This window comes from Mya arenaria, chromosome 4, assembly GCF_026914265.1.
Source record: "Mya arenaria isolate MELC-2E11 chromosome 4, ASM2691426v1".
Taxonomy (NCBI): Eukaryota; Metazoa; Mollusca; class Bivalvia; order Myida; family Myidae; genus Mya; species Mya arenaria.
In genome coordinates this window covers 5,264,866-5,286,789 of record NC_069125.1, presented here as the reverse complement: position 1 = coordinate 5,286,789, position 21,924 = coordinate 5,264,866, and the positions used below count along the sequence as shown (strand labels likewise).

General features: G+C 35.9%; 1 protein-coding gene across 2 annotated transcripts; it reads left to right on the top strand.

Annotated features, from left to right (window-relative positions):
• The first annotated feature begins 3,432 nt into the window (after positions 1 to 3,432).
• On the top strand, positions 3,433 to 20,309 carry LOC128232275 (TRAF-type zinc finger domain-containing protein 1-like). 2 transcript variants are annotated; one of them, XM_052945746.1, is made up of 12 exons: positions 3,433 to 3,482; positions 3,687 to 3,759; positions 4,380 to 4,572; positions 4,848 to 5,289; positions 5,610 to 5,798; positions 9,239 to 9,300; positions 9,699 to 9,889; positions 11,941 to 12,058; positions 14,186 to 14,834; positions 15,396 to 15,498; positions 16,754 to 16,883; positions 17,757 to 20,309. In XM_052945746.1, exons 2-12 carry the CDS (start codon positions 3,722 to 3,724, stop codon positions 17,778 to 17,780), a joined length of 2,139 nt encoding a protein of 712 aa, XP_052801706.1. In that variant the 5' UTR covers positions 3,433 to 3,482; positions 3,687 to 3,721; the 3' UTR covers positions 17,781 to 20,309. The 2 variants fall into 2 exon arrangements, with proteins under 2 accessions (XP_052801706.1, XP_052801705.1); XM_052945745.1 differs by having other exon boundaries at positions 3,435 to 3,555.
• The last annotated feature ends 1,615 nt before the right edge of the window (positions 20,310 to 21,924 follow it).

Sequence of the window (21,924 nt, the reverse complement as noted above, 5' to 3'; positions counted from 1 at the left end):
GACACGGAGCGGACATGGTATGTAAGTCATATGACCTGTGACCTCTAAATGTGACCTTGATCATTTGGCCTTGACCTTGGTTGTAACATGCGCTCTACACTTCATCTACATTATATTGAACATCAAACCCGATATATATCCATAGGACTGTCATTCACTCTGTACATAGTACGAGGGGGAGTCAATAAGTTCGTGAACGACCCCTTTTTGTCGCTTATTGTACATCTTTTTTTTTCTTGAATTGTTTTTAACATCATATTACACTCGTACTAATATGATGAACACTTGTGGGTAGTTATTTCAATATCCTTAAAGCGGTTCAAGAGATATGGAACAAACACAAAATTTAGAAATATGACCTTCACGTTCTAAGAGTGACCTTTACCTTGAACCAAGCTGGTTGTAACATGTGCTCTGCACATAGTCACCATCTCGCTTTGGTGAACATTTGTGACAAGTTATTTCTAAATCCACGATTTGCGAAGGATAGACAAACAACAGCAAAAACGATATGTCACCCATTTACGGGGTCATAGTTATGTTGAATACAACTTAACGTTTTCTTCCATCATTTTTTTATGGAAGCACCAAGTGTCTTTATTATAAAAGAGATGTTTCCGAGCGCTCATCATAATGCACAGATTTATAATTATTGAATTTAAAGTATTGTAAAAACACTTAAACAAGAACATCTAGTGGTATACTGTGTCTCTGCATAGCGAACTTGTCAAGTACCACGCAGTAAAATTTTATTATCTTGCTAATGTAATCCTACAAGGCTTGCAGTTATACAGATTGTTCCAATTTGAAATACTTGTAATAACAGTGAACTTCATGAAACGATTATCGAGTACAATCGATAAATCGTCGCTGAAATTGCTGTCGGCGACAATCGATAGTGGTTGTCAAAAATCGATGACCCTACGTATTTTTTCTGTTTTGTGGTAAAAGTCGTGTAAATGTAAAACAAAAATCCGGTAGATTATCGTTGTGTTCATTTTAACAAGGGAGGTCACTCTCTTACCCAAATGCAGTGAATGAAAATACTTCCACTTAAAAACTAACAAACTCTCCCAAAATAACATATTGTTTATAATTGTTTATATATTTCATAAAACCTTCTTCAATAACCTATCTCTATGGTGTAGTGGGTCCAGTCTTCCTGCAAATGCAGGGGATCCCGGCTCAATGCATTCTGTTTTTGAAACCTTTTTTTGGTATCGTTTGTAATTAACTAATATACGTTTTTGTGAAATGTTCAATATAACAGGTTATGGAATATTAAGCTGTTTCACAAATATTTAATATGCTTTTACATGGATAAAATGCTATGATAACTTGCGGTGTGCACTTTTTTGCAATTTATATGCAATTATTAAGTATATGTTGTGTTATGTTTTTTTCGTTAGTTATTAAAGACAGAAAAAACGTTATGAAAATGAACTTACTGTTGCGAGAAGCATGACTATAGCAGAACCTGTACTGATTCCAGGTTTAACCATTTAAATGACCATGATGATACTATGAATAAAGAATGTATTCCTTACTGATATTGTGAACTTTGATTATTGTCCGATAGAAAATCGAATTGCTTGGTCCGATTTGATTTGATTATCGATAGCAAATGGAGACTGATTTTCAAACACTACTATAGTGCCAAGTAACTAATTACTTCAAGCAACATAATATATCATGATATGCGATACCAGATATGGGGACAATATCACCAATGGAAATACTACACATAAATGCTCAACACTAAATGCCATTATGGGCATTAAAGAAAACTACTATAAATAGTGATTTAACTTGGACTATATCGAAAGACAGTTCAACACTACATCCTCTGACCAAGGATATCATTGAGGTAAGAGTTCATAAATCTGTGGAAAGTATGAATGAAGTATAAACTTAAGCAACACCCAAGACTGATTAAGACTTAAATATTTATGATTGTTAAAATTGTCTTTTATATCATTAATATAATGCAAGACTTTCAAAAGGTACATATATAAACCTAGTAAGGTGTAACAAAGGTTGCAAGAAACAGTTTTGAAATGTGCTCTGACACAATTAACACATTTACTATATTAAGACAAGTACACTACCTATCACTTAAAAAGAACTGAGCCAATACACTTCATATTATGCATACCATTATTCAAAACAGCATAAAATCAATCTGAGCATAGAAGTGAGTAACCCTTCTTATGCATAAATGCCACCTCAACTTTTAATAGATGCTGCTCTGTAAATAAATTTCTAGAGCACATTGAAAACATATTGATCACTTTAAATCGTATGTGTTCTTGATATTTTTAAGTTGCTGTAGATAAAATGATTTCATTATAAAAAAACAACCTTTGTAATACAATTCTAACAAGATGCAAGCATGATTATTATAAGACAGCAACTTGGTCTTTTATTTCCTTTGGTGTTTTGCAGCAACTAGCAGATTTATTGACACTACTTAAATGAGATCACCACCAATCAAACAGTAGTTCTTTGCAATCTGCACGAAAATGTAACTTCTGTGGATTCAACACTTGCTGCATTGTTCATCTTGCTTGGCTACTGGTCACATTTCTAAATTAGCCCTTTGTCCAGTCTCATTTTTGTCCAGTCATTTGTGCTTGCATCTGTTTCATTTTTTCTTCATCCTGCTGTGACATTGTTGTTAATTTCTTCCCAATTAAATCATGCAGTTCCATAAACTTTGTAACACATCTGTCAATGCAAACTGTTTCTCCTTTGGTCAATTCTGCATCTTTGTATCGAGGCGGTATACACTTTTTCTGACAAGATGTACTCATTCTGAAAACCAATGAACAAGCATTAAACACAATACTTAAAGAAATATAATAAACAAATAATTGAATAAATCAATCATAATTTCTACAAATCGTCTTATTGTAGAATTCATAGTTGAAACATTTTACTTTATACTCGCGAAATCATGTGACGAGATTTAAAGTGCATATAATTTAACTGCGTTGCAATGACATGCAATGAAAAATATACTGTGACATAGATATATTACATAAACAAAAGATAAATAAGGGCTTATTCATGTAAGCCATCGGAAACTTAGAAAATCCCACTGAATTCCAGTGACCTCACATCTACCCCACCCACTTCATACCGGTTGTACATATCTGCCATCATTTCCATTTCTAGGTCCGCAACTAACTTCTCCTGTTGTTTAGTAAGCCCAGACATATTTATCTTATATCTTGTGTACTCCTTGCTATTGCAATTTGTGAAATAAACGAAAACTTGTAAGGAAATCGGCTGATGTAAAAACACGTGAAATCTGTCAAAATTACCGGAAGTTTACATCTTCGAAACGCTTGCAACTTCCGTATTTCATTTATCCAATTAAAAGTGGTTTAACATCTGGAAGAAGAAAATACCACCAATCAAATGACGCAACACATCTCCACTTTATATCGGAATGTTTTTGTTAGAAATAGAAAGTGAAGGCAGATGTTGATTCCATTTCTCTTGCATTTTTAATGAACAACGAGTTCGTTTGTAAATCTCCAATACAAAAAGGTTAATGATAAATCTATCTTTCATTAACTTTCAAATAGTGTTCAGTTTTGGTAACCTTTCAATGTGTTTTATTTCCCCTTTCATTTTCTGGTGAATGAATTGCTGATTCATTTTTTGAAAACTCATTTCAGAGTGCCAGTTTTAAGACAGTGCCTTAAGACCAACCATGGCAGAAAATGATGAAACAAAGCTTTGCTCAAACTGGTAAGGGTTTTTTATTTACTATATCCGTCAGTGGTAGAGCTTCCTCTTAGACTTCCAATAGATCAGTTGTAGTCTCTTTTTCTTGTGCGGCTGTTCACATGTTCAATCTTCTAATGTGTCATACCAAAGATGATTACACAAATAGTACCAGTGGCTGCCTTTTCTGAAGCTCAAAGATAATTGTAAAACTAAGAAACTTGGAATCCATATAACATTGCTAAATATGAAGATTTACACTGAAGGTTACTGGGCACACCTTTAAGAAGCAAGAGTTGTATTAAAAATAAATGCATGGGTAATTCATCTGGACACCATTACTTTTTGACCACTCTGCTGTCACTTCAGCTACAATGATAGGACCCATTTGGATATATTAGAAATACAGTGTACTTTCATTGGCTATCCTAGGTCACAAGATCTGAATGATATGCCAACACAGTCACACATGCATACATAAATTTTGGATACCTATTTTTGCACTTGCCAATTTTAACCCATCATGGTAGGGTTGGGGTTATTGAATGATAAGCAGCATTAATTGTCAGTTTCATTCCGCACATGCACTGAATGATACCTCTGGCTATAAAGTGTCTCATGATGTGAACATTACTTTTTTGCAGCAAAAAGCAGATTTCAGCCAACAATTTCGTTATGCATGAGATGCATTGTCGAAGGCATATTGGTCTGTGTGAGCATTGCAAAGAGCCATTCCCTAGGAATGAGATGGAGGCACATTTTCAAGAGAGTCACGCCAAGATAAAGTGTCCAAAATGTAGCACAGAAGTTGAGATCATGCATTTGGAAGATCATGAGGTAAAGGTATTAATGCCAGACAGTGAGACTGATATGCTGAAAAATTAAATACTTACCATGCTACCTAAGTTTTTATTTATTATTCCTTTGCATGAGCCTTGAAGAATATTTCCATGTTTATTGAATTAAATAATTGCATTATGTTGAGTATTAAAGTAATGTTAACCTTGTCAATACATTATGAACAATATTTTAATTTGTCAAATGTTCTATAAATGCATAAAAAATATTGTGAGTTAAAAAACGCTTATACATTTGAATGTTTAAACTTTCAGGAAAATGACTGCCCTAAAAAGCCAATGACTTGCATTTACTGTGAACTGGAATTCCCTAAATGTGACTTGAATAGCCATTTAGACTACTGTGGCAGCAGAACTGAGCCCTGTCCCAAATGTGGGGTCTTCATCATGCTGAAAGAACAGCAAAAGCATGAGGAACAAAACTGCCAGAAGCCTGTTGTAAATAATAACAGATCTGACGGCGCACCTCAAAGACCTAACAGAAATATTGGGGTCACGAATAATGACATTGGTAGAAATCCATATGACCTTGAAGCAATGTCAAGAATGATCGGGAGCTATTTTAGGGATGCGGAAGCTGCGAATAATGCTCAATCATCTGTGGTCCCTAAAAGAACCATATCTTCAAGAAGGCCTGTGGAAGAAAAAAAGATACCTAAGGTTACGAATAAGACTTCAAATGCATCAAGGAAGAGAGGTGAATGGTTATGATGTTATGACCAATGCAAGCAAATACAGTATCTAGAGTCAGATAATTTTGCCAACTTAAATCTGCCCATACTTTAAACATTCTCTAGAAAAGAGACACCAAAAGTATTACTTCTCAATTTTGTATAATTTTATAGCTATACTTTTATTGGCACTTTTCTTTATAATATTTGAGTTCACTATAAAAAATATAGTTATTTATCAGGCTCAATGCTCATGATTTCAGTATCTGAAATAAATATTGGTTCGACCAAACACCATTCAGTACAGTGGTCATACAGATAAATGTAGATGATGTAAACTTTACAGAGGAGGCCCCTGCTGACAGAGGGGAGAGTGAGTATGACCGAATGTTGGCAATGCAGCTGGCAAACGACCTTAACAACACCCAGGATCTCCATCGGATGGTCGAGGCATTTGAGAAACCAACGTCTCCAGTGGATAGGATGTATGATGCCACTCTTACTGATACTTATGATGTGAACTCGTTTTCTGATGGTATGTTTTTAGTGTTTAAATTGTAAAAAATGAAATATAATTAAAACATATAAGGCCACACCAAATTGATATTTCGTTCCGCGGATTTACCGCTCCTATTTTTTTGAAAATGTAAAAAAAATATTTTTATTTTTTTTGTGCGCCCGCACCTTCATTTTGATCGCCAAGCAGATTTTTTTCAGGTAATAATTTATTAAAAGGCTAAAAATAATCAAGTATAATTTTTCTACGCTAGTTTTCGTGTTTTTGTAAAGGGAAATTACCGACGCGTAGTGTTTTTATTAGGGATGCAAACGAATGGGAAAATTGATATTCGAATATTCGGTTATTCTTTCGATCGAATATTCGAATATTCGATTAACAAAATTAATATTTAAGAAATGTAGTTAACTACTATTATTATTCTCTACATTTATAGCCGGGGCTTTTGCCATAGCCGGTACACGCGACGGACCCTGATAAATCCAACAAAAAGCAAAATATTTTGAACAAATAAAAAGCCAAATTAATTTCAATTCCACAGCATTCATATTTGCAAAAAAAACATGATCGTAAATTCCCGGTCGAATGTCGTGATCACCAACGGAGGGTCTTTCCGTAGGACGAGAGGCTCGTTCTGGGATTGATCTTTACTTAATATATCTATGTAAATCCAAACCTAATCGGGGATTAGTTCAGTAATAAAACGAAAATGACCCTGAATTTTGACTCATGTATTGTACAACATTATCCTAAAACGCCATACTATACAGTTACATTTCATCGCACGAGCGACATATTGAAACATGGAAGATAGTTAAGAGCACATAACTAGCACATGTCATTCATATTATTACGGCGATTTGAGCTATATTGCACAGCTTAATTGGCAGCCATGACACCACTTTGGTTGCTGTTTCCGTATATCTTTTATTGGCATGGTCATTAAAATTTACCGAAAATAATTGTTTGATGTCACTTGTCTAATAGCCATTTTTCGTAAATTTACGGGTACTGTTTATATAGTCGCCGACGATATGTCCCTTATTAACATGTGACACTTGTATAGTGTCATAGCGTTCACGCCCCTGGCATAAGGGATCAGTCGTTGTAAAAAGACAAGTGAATAAATACAACAACACAGTTGTAGGCAAAAGGTTTATTTGTTATCAAACAAAAAAACATCGAATATTCGAATACCGATTTTGACATTCGAATATCAAACGTTCGATCGAATATTCGAATATTCGTTTGCATCCCTAGTTTTTATACTGTATATCGATTGGTTTAGCATGGGTTTCAATAAATTCAATCAAAGTGGTGGCTTCCGGTATAAACAATGTGGCTCGAATTTTGGAAACTAAATCTTATTTTTGACAATAAATATGTTTTGAGCATGCTTGAAGTCATTGTTGAACGTCTCATGCACTAAAGGATCATTATTTAAAGCAATCATTATGCAATAAAGCATGTGTATCTGAGACTGGTAGCGATTTTATTGTGTAATTAGTGACTCGTTTTGAATGGAAATCGGACAGGTCAACTTAACTGTAACATGAGTCATTGTTTGGTCCAAATTGATGTATCAAGCTCATTTTTGATCAAATTCTGACAAAACAACAGTTTTGAACAATTACCTTTTCACAAATAGCGATATAAACACTGGTCTGGATATACCTCAACATAAGTAAGCCTAAGTTTATCACCTTATATTTTGTTTTTATTTGCAGCATAATCTGGGATTGTAATGCACTTGTCAATTGTAACCACTGCCCCGCCCACCCCTTGCCCTTGTTCCAGGAGTATACCGGGGACAACAGAGGCAATAGGCTGTGTTTTGACCTTTCAGGTGGCCCTGCAGTGCCTAGTGAATGTGGTTTTGTCTTCATATTGAAAATAGTCGGGAATGGGCCTCACATAGGTATTCGGGGTTGCGGGGCCATTTGGCAGGGATTTTACCAGCAGTGTGTCCCTGCAGGTCGGGTATTTTACCCGGGTTTTAAGAGACCGGAAGTCAAAGTCCCCGCTATTCCGGACTTAGGGGGGGGGGGCATATACAATTGGCTGGTGCATAAAAACATCTAAATAATAAAAAAGTACTCTGAAAAATACCCTTGTACTTTTTGTTTTAATAAGCACATGTCATTACATTTCCTGTGACAATAAAAACAAAATTTAGTCTATGTTATATGGAGTCTGATGTTTGATGATGCCTGTGTAAGTGATCATTTTTTACAAATCCAAAATCAATCCTAAGTTATGTCTAAATACAGTTGCATAATTATGATGTTAAACTGATTCAGGTAGATTTATATAAGTCGTTTCAAACTTTCTACTAAAAGCAGGGTTATTTACTATTATGAATGATCGTCATATTAAAGTACGTTTTAATTATATAAGAAATTAGATTTATCCATATAATGTTTGTACTAAACACGGATGAATAAATAGTATGTTTTTTGACATTTTCCCAATGTCCATTAGAGGTTCAGTTTAAGATGGCATTAAAATGGGTTTTAGGGCAATTATATTGAACATTCTTTCTTATTTATATTGAATATAAGGAAAAATATATTTTTCGCTCTTCGCTCGCTTCCGTTTTTATGAAAACTGACAAACTTTTATTTTTATTTTTTTTCGCTCGCTCGCTCCAATTTTTTTTGGCAAAAAATCTGAGGAACTAAACATTAATTTGGTGTGGCCTAAGTGTCATATTGTGAAAATAAATCTTTGGAATATTTCAGTCTGATGCATTGCATGTATTCATTAAGTCTGTTAACCTTATCCTCATAATTGAATAAAAAAAATAAAGGTTTATCAGCAACACATTACGGTTTTACCTATGTAAAGTTCTTGGTTTGGAAGAAGCTGATAATACCCATGCTTTCATGATTAGTAATTTTTACATTTAATGCTGACCTCTCACAGATTCACCATTTTGACCACTTTTTTATTTTTTGTATTTGAATGAGCCATTTTTGCGTAAATGTCTGGAAACCAGTTATACAAGACTGCTGACATAATATCAGATTGCAATTTTTCATATTTTTGTTAAAAAGCGTTATTTTCGGTTAAAAAGAATTTTCCAGCAGTTTTCTTAACAATTGAGATCTGCTCTATTGTGAGTTTTCTTTTATGACTGAATTGAAGGCATTGATTCCAAAATAAGCTGATCTGAGATAAAAACTAAAAAAATGTTTAAACCGTCAATCTGTGGGAGTGTCGCTTTATTTTTAAAAGTATTTTGAAAGCTTTGGTGTCATAAGCAACACAAGAATTATAACCTTGGCTGTAACAAGGAAACTATCCCACGATATTCAAACACAACTTGGGAAACATGTTTCCAGGGACGACACACACATTTAACAAAAACTCTGATTGCACTTAACACACATACGGTAGTTAACAAGGACAATAACTCAGTCTGTACTTTACATGGTATTATTGGTTTGCTTTTTCAGTGCCAATACCATGTGAGTTTTGTGGAGTGATGTGTATTGCAGATGACTTGGTCCTACATCAGGTAATATCTATAAGTTAAGAAATGGATGAGTATTGTGTCCTTCAGCTATTGGTAACAGTTTTAAAATTGTTTTTGATTCTTAACCAAAACTTTATTTAGATTATTTTGGCAGAGCTATAGTGAAGATATAAGATCATATCTTAAGATTTTAAAAGAAAATCATGTAGCATATTGCACTTACATGTACAGTGCCTTTTATCAATCTTTTGAATTGTGAAAACAGTGACTCAATACACTTAATTGTGAATAAGCAATACTTTTAAAACAGTGGTTATTATGCATGTACAAATTTACTAGTATCTTTTCCAGTATATTTTTATTAATTTTCAGATTTGGATTTTTCCCCCAAAACCTACTGAGCGCTCTTAATATAACAGTAGCCTTCATTTCATTTTCAGAGTGAATGTTCACTCGACCGTATCAGCTCCATGTTGCCAGATCGAGAGGGCATATCCTCAGATGAGCCCAATAACACTACAGGAGTGGTTGGCGGGAATGAGGGCGTGGCCATGTATAGAGATATACAGTCCCCATTGGTCCAGGAGCCTGCCTTTATTGACAACCTCAGGAGATTCAGGGGAGATGATTGGTAAGTCACTGAAGTTTACCTTTATTACATGGCAGGTTTCTTATTATGTCTCCCCCTCTCTGGGGGAGACATATTGTTTTTGCCCTGTCCGTCAGTCCGGTAGTCCGGTAGTCCGTCAGTCCGTCCGTACGTCACACTTCGTTTCCGATCGATAACTGGAAAACCGCATGACCTAGGATCACCAAACTTGGTAGGGAGGTTGGTCATGAGGTGTAGAAGATCCCTATTGTTTTTGGGGTCACTAGGTCAAAGGTCAAGGTCGCGGCGACCCCCAATGTAAAAAACATTTCCGCTCAATATCTTGACAATGGTTTGACCTAGGTTCACCAAACTTGGTAGGGAGGTTGGTCATGAGGTGTAGAAGATCCCTATTGTTTTTGGGGTCACTAGGTCAAAGGTCAAGGTCGCGGCGACCCCCAATGTAAAAAACATTTCCGCTCAATATCTTGAGAATGGTTTGACCTAGGTTCACCAAACTTGGTAGGGAGGTTGGTCGTGAGGTGTAGAGGATCCCTATTGTTTTTGGGGTCACTAGGTCAAAGGTCAAGGTCGCGGCGACCCCCAATGTAAAAAACATTTCCGCTCAATATCTTGAGAATGGTTTGACCTAGGTTCACCAAACTTGGTAGGGAGGTTGGTCGTGAGGTGTAGAGGATCCCTATTGTTTTTGGGGTCACTAGGTCAAAGGTCAAGGTCGCGGCGACCCCCAATGTAAAAAACATTTCCGCTCAATATCTTGAGAATGGTTTGACCTAGGTTCACCAAACTTGGTAGGGAGGTTGGTCGTGAGGTGTAGAGGATCCCTATTGTTTTTGGGGTCACTAGGTCAAAGGTCAAGGTCGCGGCGACCCCCAATATAAAAAACATTTCTGCTCAAAATCTTGAGAACGGTTTGACCTAGGTTCACCAAACTTGGTAGGGAGGTTGGTCATGAGGTGTAGAAGATCCCTATTGTTTTTGGGGTCACTAGGTCAAAGGTCAAGGTCGCGGCGACCCCCAATGTAAAAAACATTTCCGCTCAATATCTTGAGAATGGTTTGACCTAGGTTCACCAAACTTGGTAGGGAGGTTGATCATGAGGTTTAGAAAACTCCTATATTTTGGGGGGTCACAAGGTCAAAGGTCAACGTCGCTGTGACCTCTAATGTAAAAAAATATTTCCGTGCAATATCAGGAGAATGCTTTGATCTAGGTTCACCAAACTTTGAAGTGAGGTTGGTCATGATGTCTAGTTGATTTTGCAATCAGTTGGTCAAAGGTCAAGGTCACTGACCTTGAGGTGAAGAACCGGTTTCTGCTCAATAACTCAAGAACGTTTACACCCAGGAACTTCATACTTGGTATGCCAGTTAGTCATGACTAGTTGATGGCCCCTATTGATTTTGGGATCCATCATTGATTATTTCTCACCTACGACCACACAATGGGGGAGACATGCGCTTTTTCGAAAAAGCAATCTCTAGTTTTTACATGAATTTAAACAAAAATCCCTTGTTTGTTTTTTTCCGATTGTATATTTGTCATAATGAAGAAGCATAGAAGGCTAATATGAATACGTACGTAGCTGTAGATTGTAATGTGTTTGAGGTCATGCTGAACTTTAATGCTGACTTTTGTTACACAATGCGGTCTTGCATATTCACATGATCATAATCCTAGGTAAATACCTAGGCTACGGAGGTAGCTAGGTGAAATCACGTGGATATGACGTAATTTGAATATTGAGGTGAGGGCTGATCGCCCATAGCTCCGAGAGTCTGGTTCTTGCTTCCAAGCTAGAAAGTCTGGTTTTTCCTCTCGAGCTAGAGAGTCGTAGATTCTACAGATATATGATGACTTGTAAAGAAAATGTAGAACGTTGAGGACTTGTTTCAAACATAAGGTGATACTGGACTATTGTGTCATAAATATGACAAGGACATTGTGCATATCAAGGGCAAATTTCATCCTAAAATAGAATATTTTGATACCATGGTAGAAGGTGATTACTAGGGAGCTGTTGGAATCGATCGTGTTTTGGTCTCATGATAATGCATGTTCATGTCTCACAGGCCTGGGGAGAGTGTATATGCTGGAGGGGACCATCTGGACCAGAATGGCTTGGACATGACACTGCCCTGTGAGTTCTGTTTGGAACAGTTCCCGATGGATGTCCTTATACAACATCAGGTATGATATATGCACTGTATGTGGGAGAATACCCTTTGTACCCGGAGGGGGGGGGGGGGAAAGCTTAGCCATGACCCTGCCCTGTGAGCTCTGTACGGAAAAGTTTCTGATGGATATCCTTATACAACATCAGGTATGATATAGGCATGGTATCGGCTGGGAGTATGAATGTCAGTGGAGAGAATCTGGACTAAAATGGCTCTGGTATGGCTATTCCTTGTGAGTTCTGTACGGAATAATTTCTGATGGATGTCCTTATACAACATCAGGTATGATATAGGCACAGTATCGGCTGGGAGTACCGTATGTATGAGGGTTGGGAATATCTGGAACAGAATTGCTCGAGTATGACTCTGCCATGGATGTTTTGTGCGAAACAGTTTCCGATGGATACTCTTATACAACATCAGGTATGATATAGGCATGGTACCGTATATTGGGAGAATGCATGTGGGCAGAATTATGACCATTCCAGAATGCCTCAAAATTGACCCTTCTCTTTTGGTTTTGTTTGGAAGGGTCTTCGCTTGTTTTTCATAATAAATATCGGGATAGGAGTTTAGACATTCAATGTAATATTAAGGTTTTAACCAAGGGTGTTTGAAATGATGGGGTGAGTTATTTCTTTGAAACAAGTTTCAGTTGTTTCAACACTCAGCAAGTTTCTATGCTTCGTAGATTATTTGTTTTAAAAGCATGTTTGGTTTCAGTTAGTCCAGTTCTGTTAATTTCTTTTTCCCTTCGCTTAATAGCAAACTGTTGTTTTTAGCTCGACTATTCGAAGAATAGGTTGGCTAAACTACTCGCCCCAGCGTCGGCGTCCGGTTAAAGTTTTAGGGCAAGTTGTGATTTTCACTTATAAGTCCAATACCCTACATTCAATTGACTTAATACTTCACACAGTTGTTCAGGGCCATCACATGATGAGGTTAGATAACTCCATATTATTCTTTACACAGATTATGGCCCCTGATTGACTATGGAACTTGGGTTAAAGTTTTAGGGCAAGTTGGAATATTTATTAATAACTTCTATATCCTTTGTTCAATTAACTTAATACTTCACACAGTTGTTCAGGACCATCTCACAATGAGGTAACATAACTCCATATTATCCTAAATACAAGTTATGGCCCCTGATTGACTTAGGTTAAAGTTTGAGGGCCGGTTAAAGTTTTAGGGCAAGTTGGGATTTTCACTTAAAACTTCAATACCATTCATTCAATTGACTTAATACTTCACACAGATGTTCAGAGCCATCACATAATGAGGTTGGATAACTCCATATTATCTTTTATACAAATTATGGCCCCTGATTGACTATGGAACTTAGGTTAAAGTTTTAGGGCAGGTTGGGATATTGTTTAATAACTTCTATACCCTTCATTCAATTGACTTAATACTTCACACAATTGTTTAGAACCATCACCCAATGAGGTTACATAACTCCATACCCTTAATACAAGTTATGGCCCCTGATTGACTTAGGTTAAAGTTTTAGGCAAGTAAAAGTTAAGGGCAAGTTGGGATTTTAATAAAAAAAAACTTCTATACCGTTCATTAAATGCACTTAATAAAATTCAAAATTATATACAACCATCTTACAACAAGAAACGTAACTCCGTTTTAAGCCTAAATACAAGTTATGGCCCTTGGTTTTGTTTTTTTTAATTTCCTTTGAAAGGCATATTTGTATATTCTTAACCACATTTTCCTAATGGGAAATCAAGTTATTTGAATGACTTGCGTCATTGTTTGGGCAGGCTGGTGGGAGGGCAGCATCAAAGTCACTTATGTATCAAATAATTTTAGTTAGGTTTGACATAAAGAGACCAAACTTGGTATTATTACATCGTTATTGTATTCTAAGTCAAAGAGGCGTAGTCGAGCACGCCGTCTTACGACAGCTCTTGTTTTGTTACATATTACATAGAATTCATGATATTGCTGTGCAAGGTGAAATTATATTTTTTTGTAACATGTAAGCCGGTGCCTGGAATATAAATATGCAATATATTAACATATACATGACAAGTAGTTCTTGATCAAGTGTTCAAATAGATTTGGTGTTAGGTTATTTATTAAGCTAGAAATTGCCAAAACTATCAAACAAGCTTGTTTTCTTCAGGCCATGTGTGATAGTAACAGAACAGTGACTCCAATGCCTCCAAAGTCACCCACCGGTCAACCGAGGAGAAAAACTGGCATGTATAATGCCCAGAGACTCACTTCAGAGTTCCCAAACCTGAGAAACCGAGGTCCTCCTCCCCCCACATCCCTTCTCACCCACACCGACAGTAGTGATGACGATACCAACCCTATACAACGTCGTCAAGTGACTGTTACACACAAGGTGCAAAGACCTAAGCCAGCTGTGGCAAGAAATGGTGCTAAGGGTAATGCTAGTAACCCACTGAGTTCTATATCAACAAATTCATCTACAATCTCCCCGAGTCAAGAAATACGAACTGTGTTAAAGAAATATGGGGTTGAATCTACTGACAGGGGAGACTACTATACAAGGCAAGGGAGCTCATCCAGACAAAGTAATGATGCCACATCGGATTCCTGGCTTCAGCCCAGCTCAAAGAGTACTGAAGCAAGCAGGAAACCGGTGCAGGTGGGGTCAAGAACTAGGAGAACTTTGGACAATCTTCTCAGTGATCCTAATGACAGGTCGTCACATGACCTTTTGGGCCATATAGGAGCTGCCAGCAGGAAAAATGACGTGAATTCAACAAGACAGAATGTGACTGTGTCAAAAACAAATACGAGAGGTAAATGAGTGAAAAAAATATTTCTATGATACTAATTTAACTCTATGCTCAGCATCCCATTTAATTTAGCCATTTTCCATCGAAATCCTCGGATGTATGCCGGTACATCAGTAGAAGTAGTAAAATATTAGATAATAGTTTTAATAAATTGAAGTGCTTTAACTTGTATTTTCTATATCTAAATTTAAATAGATTGCCAGTGAAGTGTATTATTGCATAGATAATCAAAGGAGAGTCATTAAGTTTAACTGGTAAATTGAAATTACTATGCAATCTACTTCCAGCATAGATGAATGTAAAGATTTCTGATGTTGTAAACTGTCCATATACATCTGAGGTTGTTTTGATGGAAAATGGCCGAGGAGTTCGGAATGTTAGCGGCCTTGTTCCAGAATTCTTAAAATCATGCTTTTTTCCGTACTGTTTGAACCCATGCTTTCAAGTGAGGACTTGTTGTTTTCTCTACATAAAAATAAAGAAACATTTATTTTTACTGAAGTAATACTTGTGATAATGTCTGTCTATAGATATTACCTGTAGGTTATAACACATTTCTTTCAGGTGTACCGAAGGTGCGAACGTCAGCTCGAGATGTACAGAAAGAGTTTTCATTTAAACCGCCGAGTACCTCAGGGACGGGCGCTGGGGTAAATGGAATAAATAGGTAAATACATGCATGCAATGGTTGGTTCAGATACAATAAGATTATCTTGTTAGGGAGTATTAATATAAACTGTTCTTTTAAAAGGAAAAATTCACAATTTGGTTACATAAAGCTCTCATACACAATAAAATGTGAAAGTTATCAAAAAAAATCCATTCAAAATATGTCATATTTCACATAAAAAAATTAGGTTTTTAATTTCATATATGATCTTTTTCAAGTTTCCAAATTAAGAGCACAAACATTGTGGGGGATATGAATTACATGATGATCTGTATATAACTACCTAATATGTGTTTACCAAAATGTCAAGTTTTGCCTAGTTCAGTCAAACATGGTTTAAGGGCTACCAGCTTTAAAAATAATCTACCGATATTTAAACAAAGTTTAATTGGCAGAAAATTTTCCACCTGGATTAAGTGGCCACCTGTGCACCTGTCTTAAGCAGCCACTTTGACCTTTCCCCAAAGTTGGCCACTTAATACAGGTTTGACTGCAAATTTAAATATATGCATACATAAAAACATCATTTTCAAGGTCCTGATCGACTTGATTGATGGACATGTGATCATTCTCAATATATCAGTCAAGATTCCTCAAAAAATGAAAAACACAGTTGCAGTTTTGGAAATATTTTACCATTTTCACTTATTATGGTGTTTTTATACTAAATAAGTGTTGGTTAAGATACAAGCCATTAACTGGAAGCAAAATTTTATGTATATTATGTCATTGAACAAATTTAGAGGATCGTTTAAACTTCCCTGTTTTTAATAGAGACTTTGTAATAGTTTCAGGTTAGTCACATATCTTCCGCTCATGACTAATATATCTGATAGAGAACTAGGGCCAGGAATGATTGCGGAATGTTTTATTTCTGTTATTTAAAATGTTTTATTGTTCTATGCTATTCAGTCATGAGATATTGTTGGGCAGAGAACCATAGCCAATGTTTTTTAGATTTTAAATGTATAATTTACAGAATAACTGTTTGTTTCAGTGTAAAAAAATACATATTTTTTTTTGTAGCATAAGTGATATTCACTTTTTGTGTCATCAAGGGGAAGTATATATGTATTACAATTTTGCACTGAAACAAACATTTTTACTTTTTTTAAGCTTTGATATTTTAAAGAAAAAACACCAAACTGCAAAAAAAAATATCAAATTGACCTATATTTCACTATTAAATCTCAATAAATCTGCTGTAAGCATATAATAAGTCAATTCAGAAAAAATCCTACTGTCTTCTCAGGTCAGGTCATCCAGGATTTGAGGTGCGCGTTCGACCTGCCCAGGCTGAAGAGACATCAGACCTTGTGAGGCAGAGAATCAGAGCCAACAATGTGTTTGCAGGCCCGACAGGAAAATCTTCAAGTACTGCCGTAAGCACATTTAGTAGTCTGGCTATTTTTAACTAATTGCTACAAACTGTGAAAAAGAAGTGGTCCGAACAAACCTGACAGCAAGTCAATAGATCAAATTTTGTTTTTTAATGACTTGACATGAAAGCTGAAGAACTGCTAGCCTCATAGTCATAAGTTAAAATAATTAAGTTGGTGCATATTCAGTGAGCTGGTTGTGTAGCGCTACATGTACTGTAAACAAACCATTTTTATACCTCCGCCACTTGCTTTGATGGCTGCTATATGGGAATCACCTTGTCCCGTCTGTCCGGCCATTGGTTCATCTGTCCTATGACATTGGAACAAGTTTACTTTCCTTCATAACATATGTTTTGAGGTAGTGACTTCAAACTTCATACACATTTTGACTGTGTTGAAGAGAAGTGCTGTCCATTATTAGAAACATTTTGTGTATGGTATTTTTAGAGTTATTGCCTTTTTATTTTTTTATACTTATTTTATACTCTCCATAACTTTATAATTTTTGAGGTATTGACTTCTCACCACCATAGGACATTCTAAGAACACATACCAGGTATATTACTCCCAGTGATATTTCTCATTGCAAGAAGGTGGTGTAGAGGGGGTATTAATCACATCCAGTGATAGCTCTAGTTTAAGGATGCCTTATTGTATTCAGCAGTATGAAGAAGCTTGCATCATCACCTGGAGCTTTTATGTTATGTGGCTAGGAAGTAATCACTCAGCTAGATGTGTACATTAAAATGTAAATGTTGCTAAAACTTAAAAATAGGCATTGTAGTATGATACACCTTCTGAAATATGCTTATATATAAATTTCCGTTCTGTTTAAATAATGATTGTTTAACAAACGGTTTTTGTCAATTTCAGGGCAAGAAGAAAGACAACAGATGAACTGACTCGCATTATATGCAATACAAAACATTCCATTAACTTCTTGCCTGTGATAGATAACAATGATACTGCTTTATCATAAACTATGATACCATACGTCTGTGTCATCCTATACCGTGATACCATACATCTGTGTCATCCTATACCGTGATACCATACGTCTGTGTCATCCTATACCATGATACCATACATCTGTGTCATCCTATACCGTGATACCATATGTCTGTGTCATCCTATACCATGATACCATATGTCTGTGTCATCCTATACCGTGATACCATACGTCTGTGTCATCCTATACCGTGATACCATACGTCTGTGTCATCCTATACCGTGATACCATATGTCTGTGTCATCCTATACCGTGATACCATACGTCTGTGTCATCCTATACCGTGATACCATATGTCTGTGTCATCCTGCATTATGATACCATACTTTTGTGTCATCTTACAATATGATACTAAACATCTGTGTCATCCTGCACTATGATACCATACATCTATGTCATCCTACAGGATGATACCATATGTTTGTGTCCTCCAATAATATGATGCCATACGTCGGTGTCATCCAATAATACAATACCATACTTCAAATTTTTGTGTCAAAAAGAAATATATCTCTGATCTGATTGGTGTTACTGTTTTGGGTTAGGGTAAGGGTTATGGTTAGCCTAGGTTAGGTTATATGTAACTGAAGAATGGATGTACATTGTTAAGATTCATTTGAAATTAACATTCAGTCATTAAGTTGGGGTTTTTTTTCGAAAAAATATAGTAGAGTTGTTGTCGTAAGGGTTGGTTTGCAAAAACTTGAACAGGGGCCGTAACTCAAAAGTGTTCAAGATATTGTCATGAAATTTGGTACACATGTTGCCTGTGACAATATGAACATGATCAAGAAGGCCCAAAACTGTGGTCTTATTAATTAAGTTGTTCCCTTTGTTTGACTGGAAACAACATTTTACAGGAGTTTACGTTTGTTCCATGGGGATTTTGTTACATATATGTGTGAAAGAAACACATAAACTGTTCATTTAAGAGAATTTATTATTTTGATGATGTAAGTTTTCATGTCTGCAAGTTCCTAATATGCCATATTTTTCTAACTTGTGAAATGCAGAGTTTGTGTTTATATTTTCTTCCTGAGTTAATCATCATTTGTTACTTGTGTTTTATTGAAGAAGCATAATTCTGTATTTCTGTACATGCAGGGTATTTGTCCAGAACAGCGGTGGATGGCTTTGCTCTCAATTTTTAAGAGTCATTTTCCTTATTAGAGGAGATATTAAAAAAGGATACCACAGAATAAAAAATAAACACAATAATGATCAATTTCATTTAAGACTTCTTTCCAAAATGAAAAGGATTTATAGCCAGGCCTGATTGATAAGCAGACGTGATTTAAGCCCAATTAAACCTGGTATCAAATTAGAAAGGGGAGTTTGGGGCTGTTTCAGGGGTGAGGGGAATCACTATTATTTTTACAGTGGGAATGAAGCCGACTGGAGCTTCAAAACACCCTTGAAGACATGTTGGCCCAGAAAAATGTTCAAATTTTCAAGAATCATGTTAATAAAATAGTTCAAAACTGGTACAAGGAATCAATTGTTCGATTGTAGTGATTTGTTTATACTGTAGTCTGCTTAATTTTCATTTCCTGCACAATTGTGACATTACCATGCACAGTGACTTCACTGATCAAAGAAGTATTTTGATCAAGTAGTTATGTTTTCATGCGAATGCTAGTAGCCTCATGTCTTTGCTCTCTTCAAGTGCCTAATTACTGCCTAATTGATTATTATATATTGTCATTTTGAAGGCCAAGAAGCCCTGATGATGCTTTATGTTGAAGTGTTTCATTTTTATCAGTTCTTTTTTATCAGTTCTACCATCTTTTGTGTGTGGTACTAGGGCAAGAAACAGGGCTGAATATCAAAAAATATTTAAGTCATATCTTTTAAGTCTCTGTCTTAACTGATTTTGCCACACATCTTAAAAAGTAATTGTATGTTACGTTTTTATAGCACATTATATAATAATATGATGGTTAAAGCTTTGTGCAAGATTCCTAAGAAAAAATATTGTACAAAACAAAGTGTGATTGAGAAATACTCATTGTCTTTAAAACACTTACGTACATTAAAATTGTGTTGCTCCAGAATACTTTTTTTTTGAAATATTGAAAAAATGTTTTTATCAACACATTCTATTAGAAAGTGTGTTTCTAAAAAGAGCAAAAAGATTTTGAATCATACTTTGCTTTATAGGGTAAAATTGGGTGAGATTGAGATTCAACATTTTTGTGATATTGGGCCCAGTTCTAATCATTCATTTCTATATACACTCAATGTTCATTGATGTTTAATAAGTTACACCTCCCATTTTGTTTATACCCCCACCAAATAGTATAGGTAATACAGCTTTTGAGTACATGATATGAATCATGGTGTTTTATTAATCCTTATGTTTTGTTTTTTTGATTATGGCATTGCCTATTTTTATTTGAAAATATATTTATTGAAGAAAAATACATTGGTGTTTTTTTTACTTTGTTGTAAGACAATCACACATTGTCATCTTTTTAAATTCCAGCTGAGGTGAGCTTTTCCCATCACCCACTGTCCAGCGTCCCACAACAATTTGTTCAAATGACATTTCCTCTTAATCCATCTGGCCTATTTTGATGAAACTTCACTGGGATGTTCCTTGGCTGGTGCCCTTTCAAAACTGTTCAAAGAAATTAATTCCTCACAGAGCTCAGGTTGCCATGATATGAAAGAAAAAGCTTTAAAAAACTTCTGGACAAAAACATGCCCATGGGTTCAAAATAGTTCCGGAGTTTCTTGCAAACTTGTATAGGTAAATCTTTGAAAATATTTTAGTCATGGCCTAGACCCATGATATTTTGGGTATAGCGCCATATAAATGGTCTCTTATCAAGCTTGTTCAAATTGTGTTCCTGGTGTTCAAACTGGCCCAGCCTGGGGGTTACCAGTTTCCAATAGTCTTAAATTAAAAAGGAAAAACTGAAATTCCTCTTATCTGAAACTGCTAGGCCCAGACCCTTGATTCTTTGTATGTAACATCATACAGTGGTCCTCCACCATTTTTTTTTTGTGCCCCTGGGGACGAAACTGGCCACGCCCCTTGGGGTCAAAGTTTCCTGAAGACTTCTAAAGGGAAGTCTGAAAACCCTGTCTTTCTAAAACACAGAGGCCCAGATCCTTGATGTTTTGTATTTAGCATCAAAAAGTGGTCCTCTATCATGTTTATCAACTTGTGCCCCTGGGGTCAAAACTGGTACAGGGGTCACAAATTTCCTGAAGATTTATATAAATAAAACTTGCCCGTGTGGTCACAAGTTTCCTATCTTAAAATTTTATTTTCTGAAACAACAACCAAGACCCTTGATATTTGTTATGCAGCATTAAGTTTGTTCAAATTATGCCCCTGGGGTCAATGCTGGCCCTGACCCTTTTGACCTACTTTTCTCTTTAGAGGCTACAGCAATGAAAAAAGACAATGTGTACAGTTTTGAAAACAAATATAAATGTTGTGCTTGGATGACCTTGACTGTGAATTTTTGGCCTTCTTTCTTATTTTTGAAGCTATTTTGAACCACTACAGTATTTGATGATGCTCGATCATAGTTTAATCCCTAGTTGCATTGCCATAAACCAATAAACTCATGACTCATAACTTTCTGGTTTTTAAGTAACTTGGCAACAGGAAAGGATTTCAAAGGGCATGGTGACACTGAAAGGTCAACCGCTGTACCACATGGCTTTAAATGTCCTGTGTGAGAAATATAACATTTTGAAATATCTTTTTCACAAGATTCTGAACAAAATGGGATAAGTGCAGTCCCATAAACAAGTGTTTTCTTTGGCTCTATAATATTTCCCAGTGTTTCAAGTTTGGACCGATTTGACGACCAAAATTTCACTCTGTTAGATTAACTTAATTGTTCATAAATGTTGATTTGAAGTGTCTTGTACTGAAACAAGGGTCAAGGTCACACTTGGAGATCACTATAGAAATGTTGCATATATGACAAATATTTCTCACTGTGATGCTGCAAGTATTGGATAGAAAATGCCAGAAACTGCGTTTAATTGACAATTACAAGAAAGATGAAC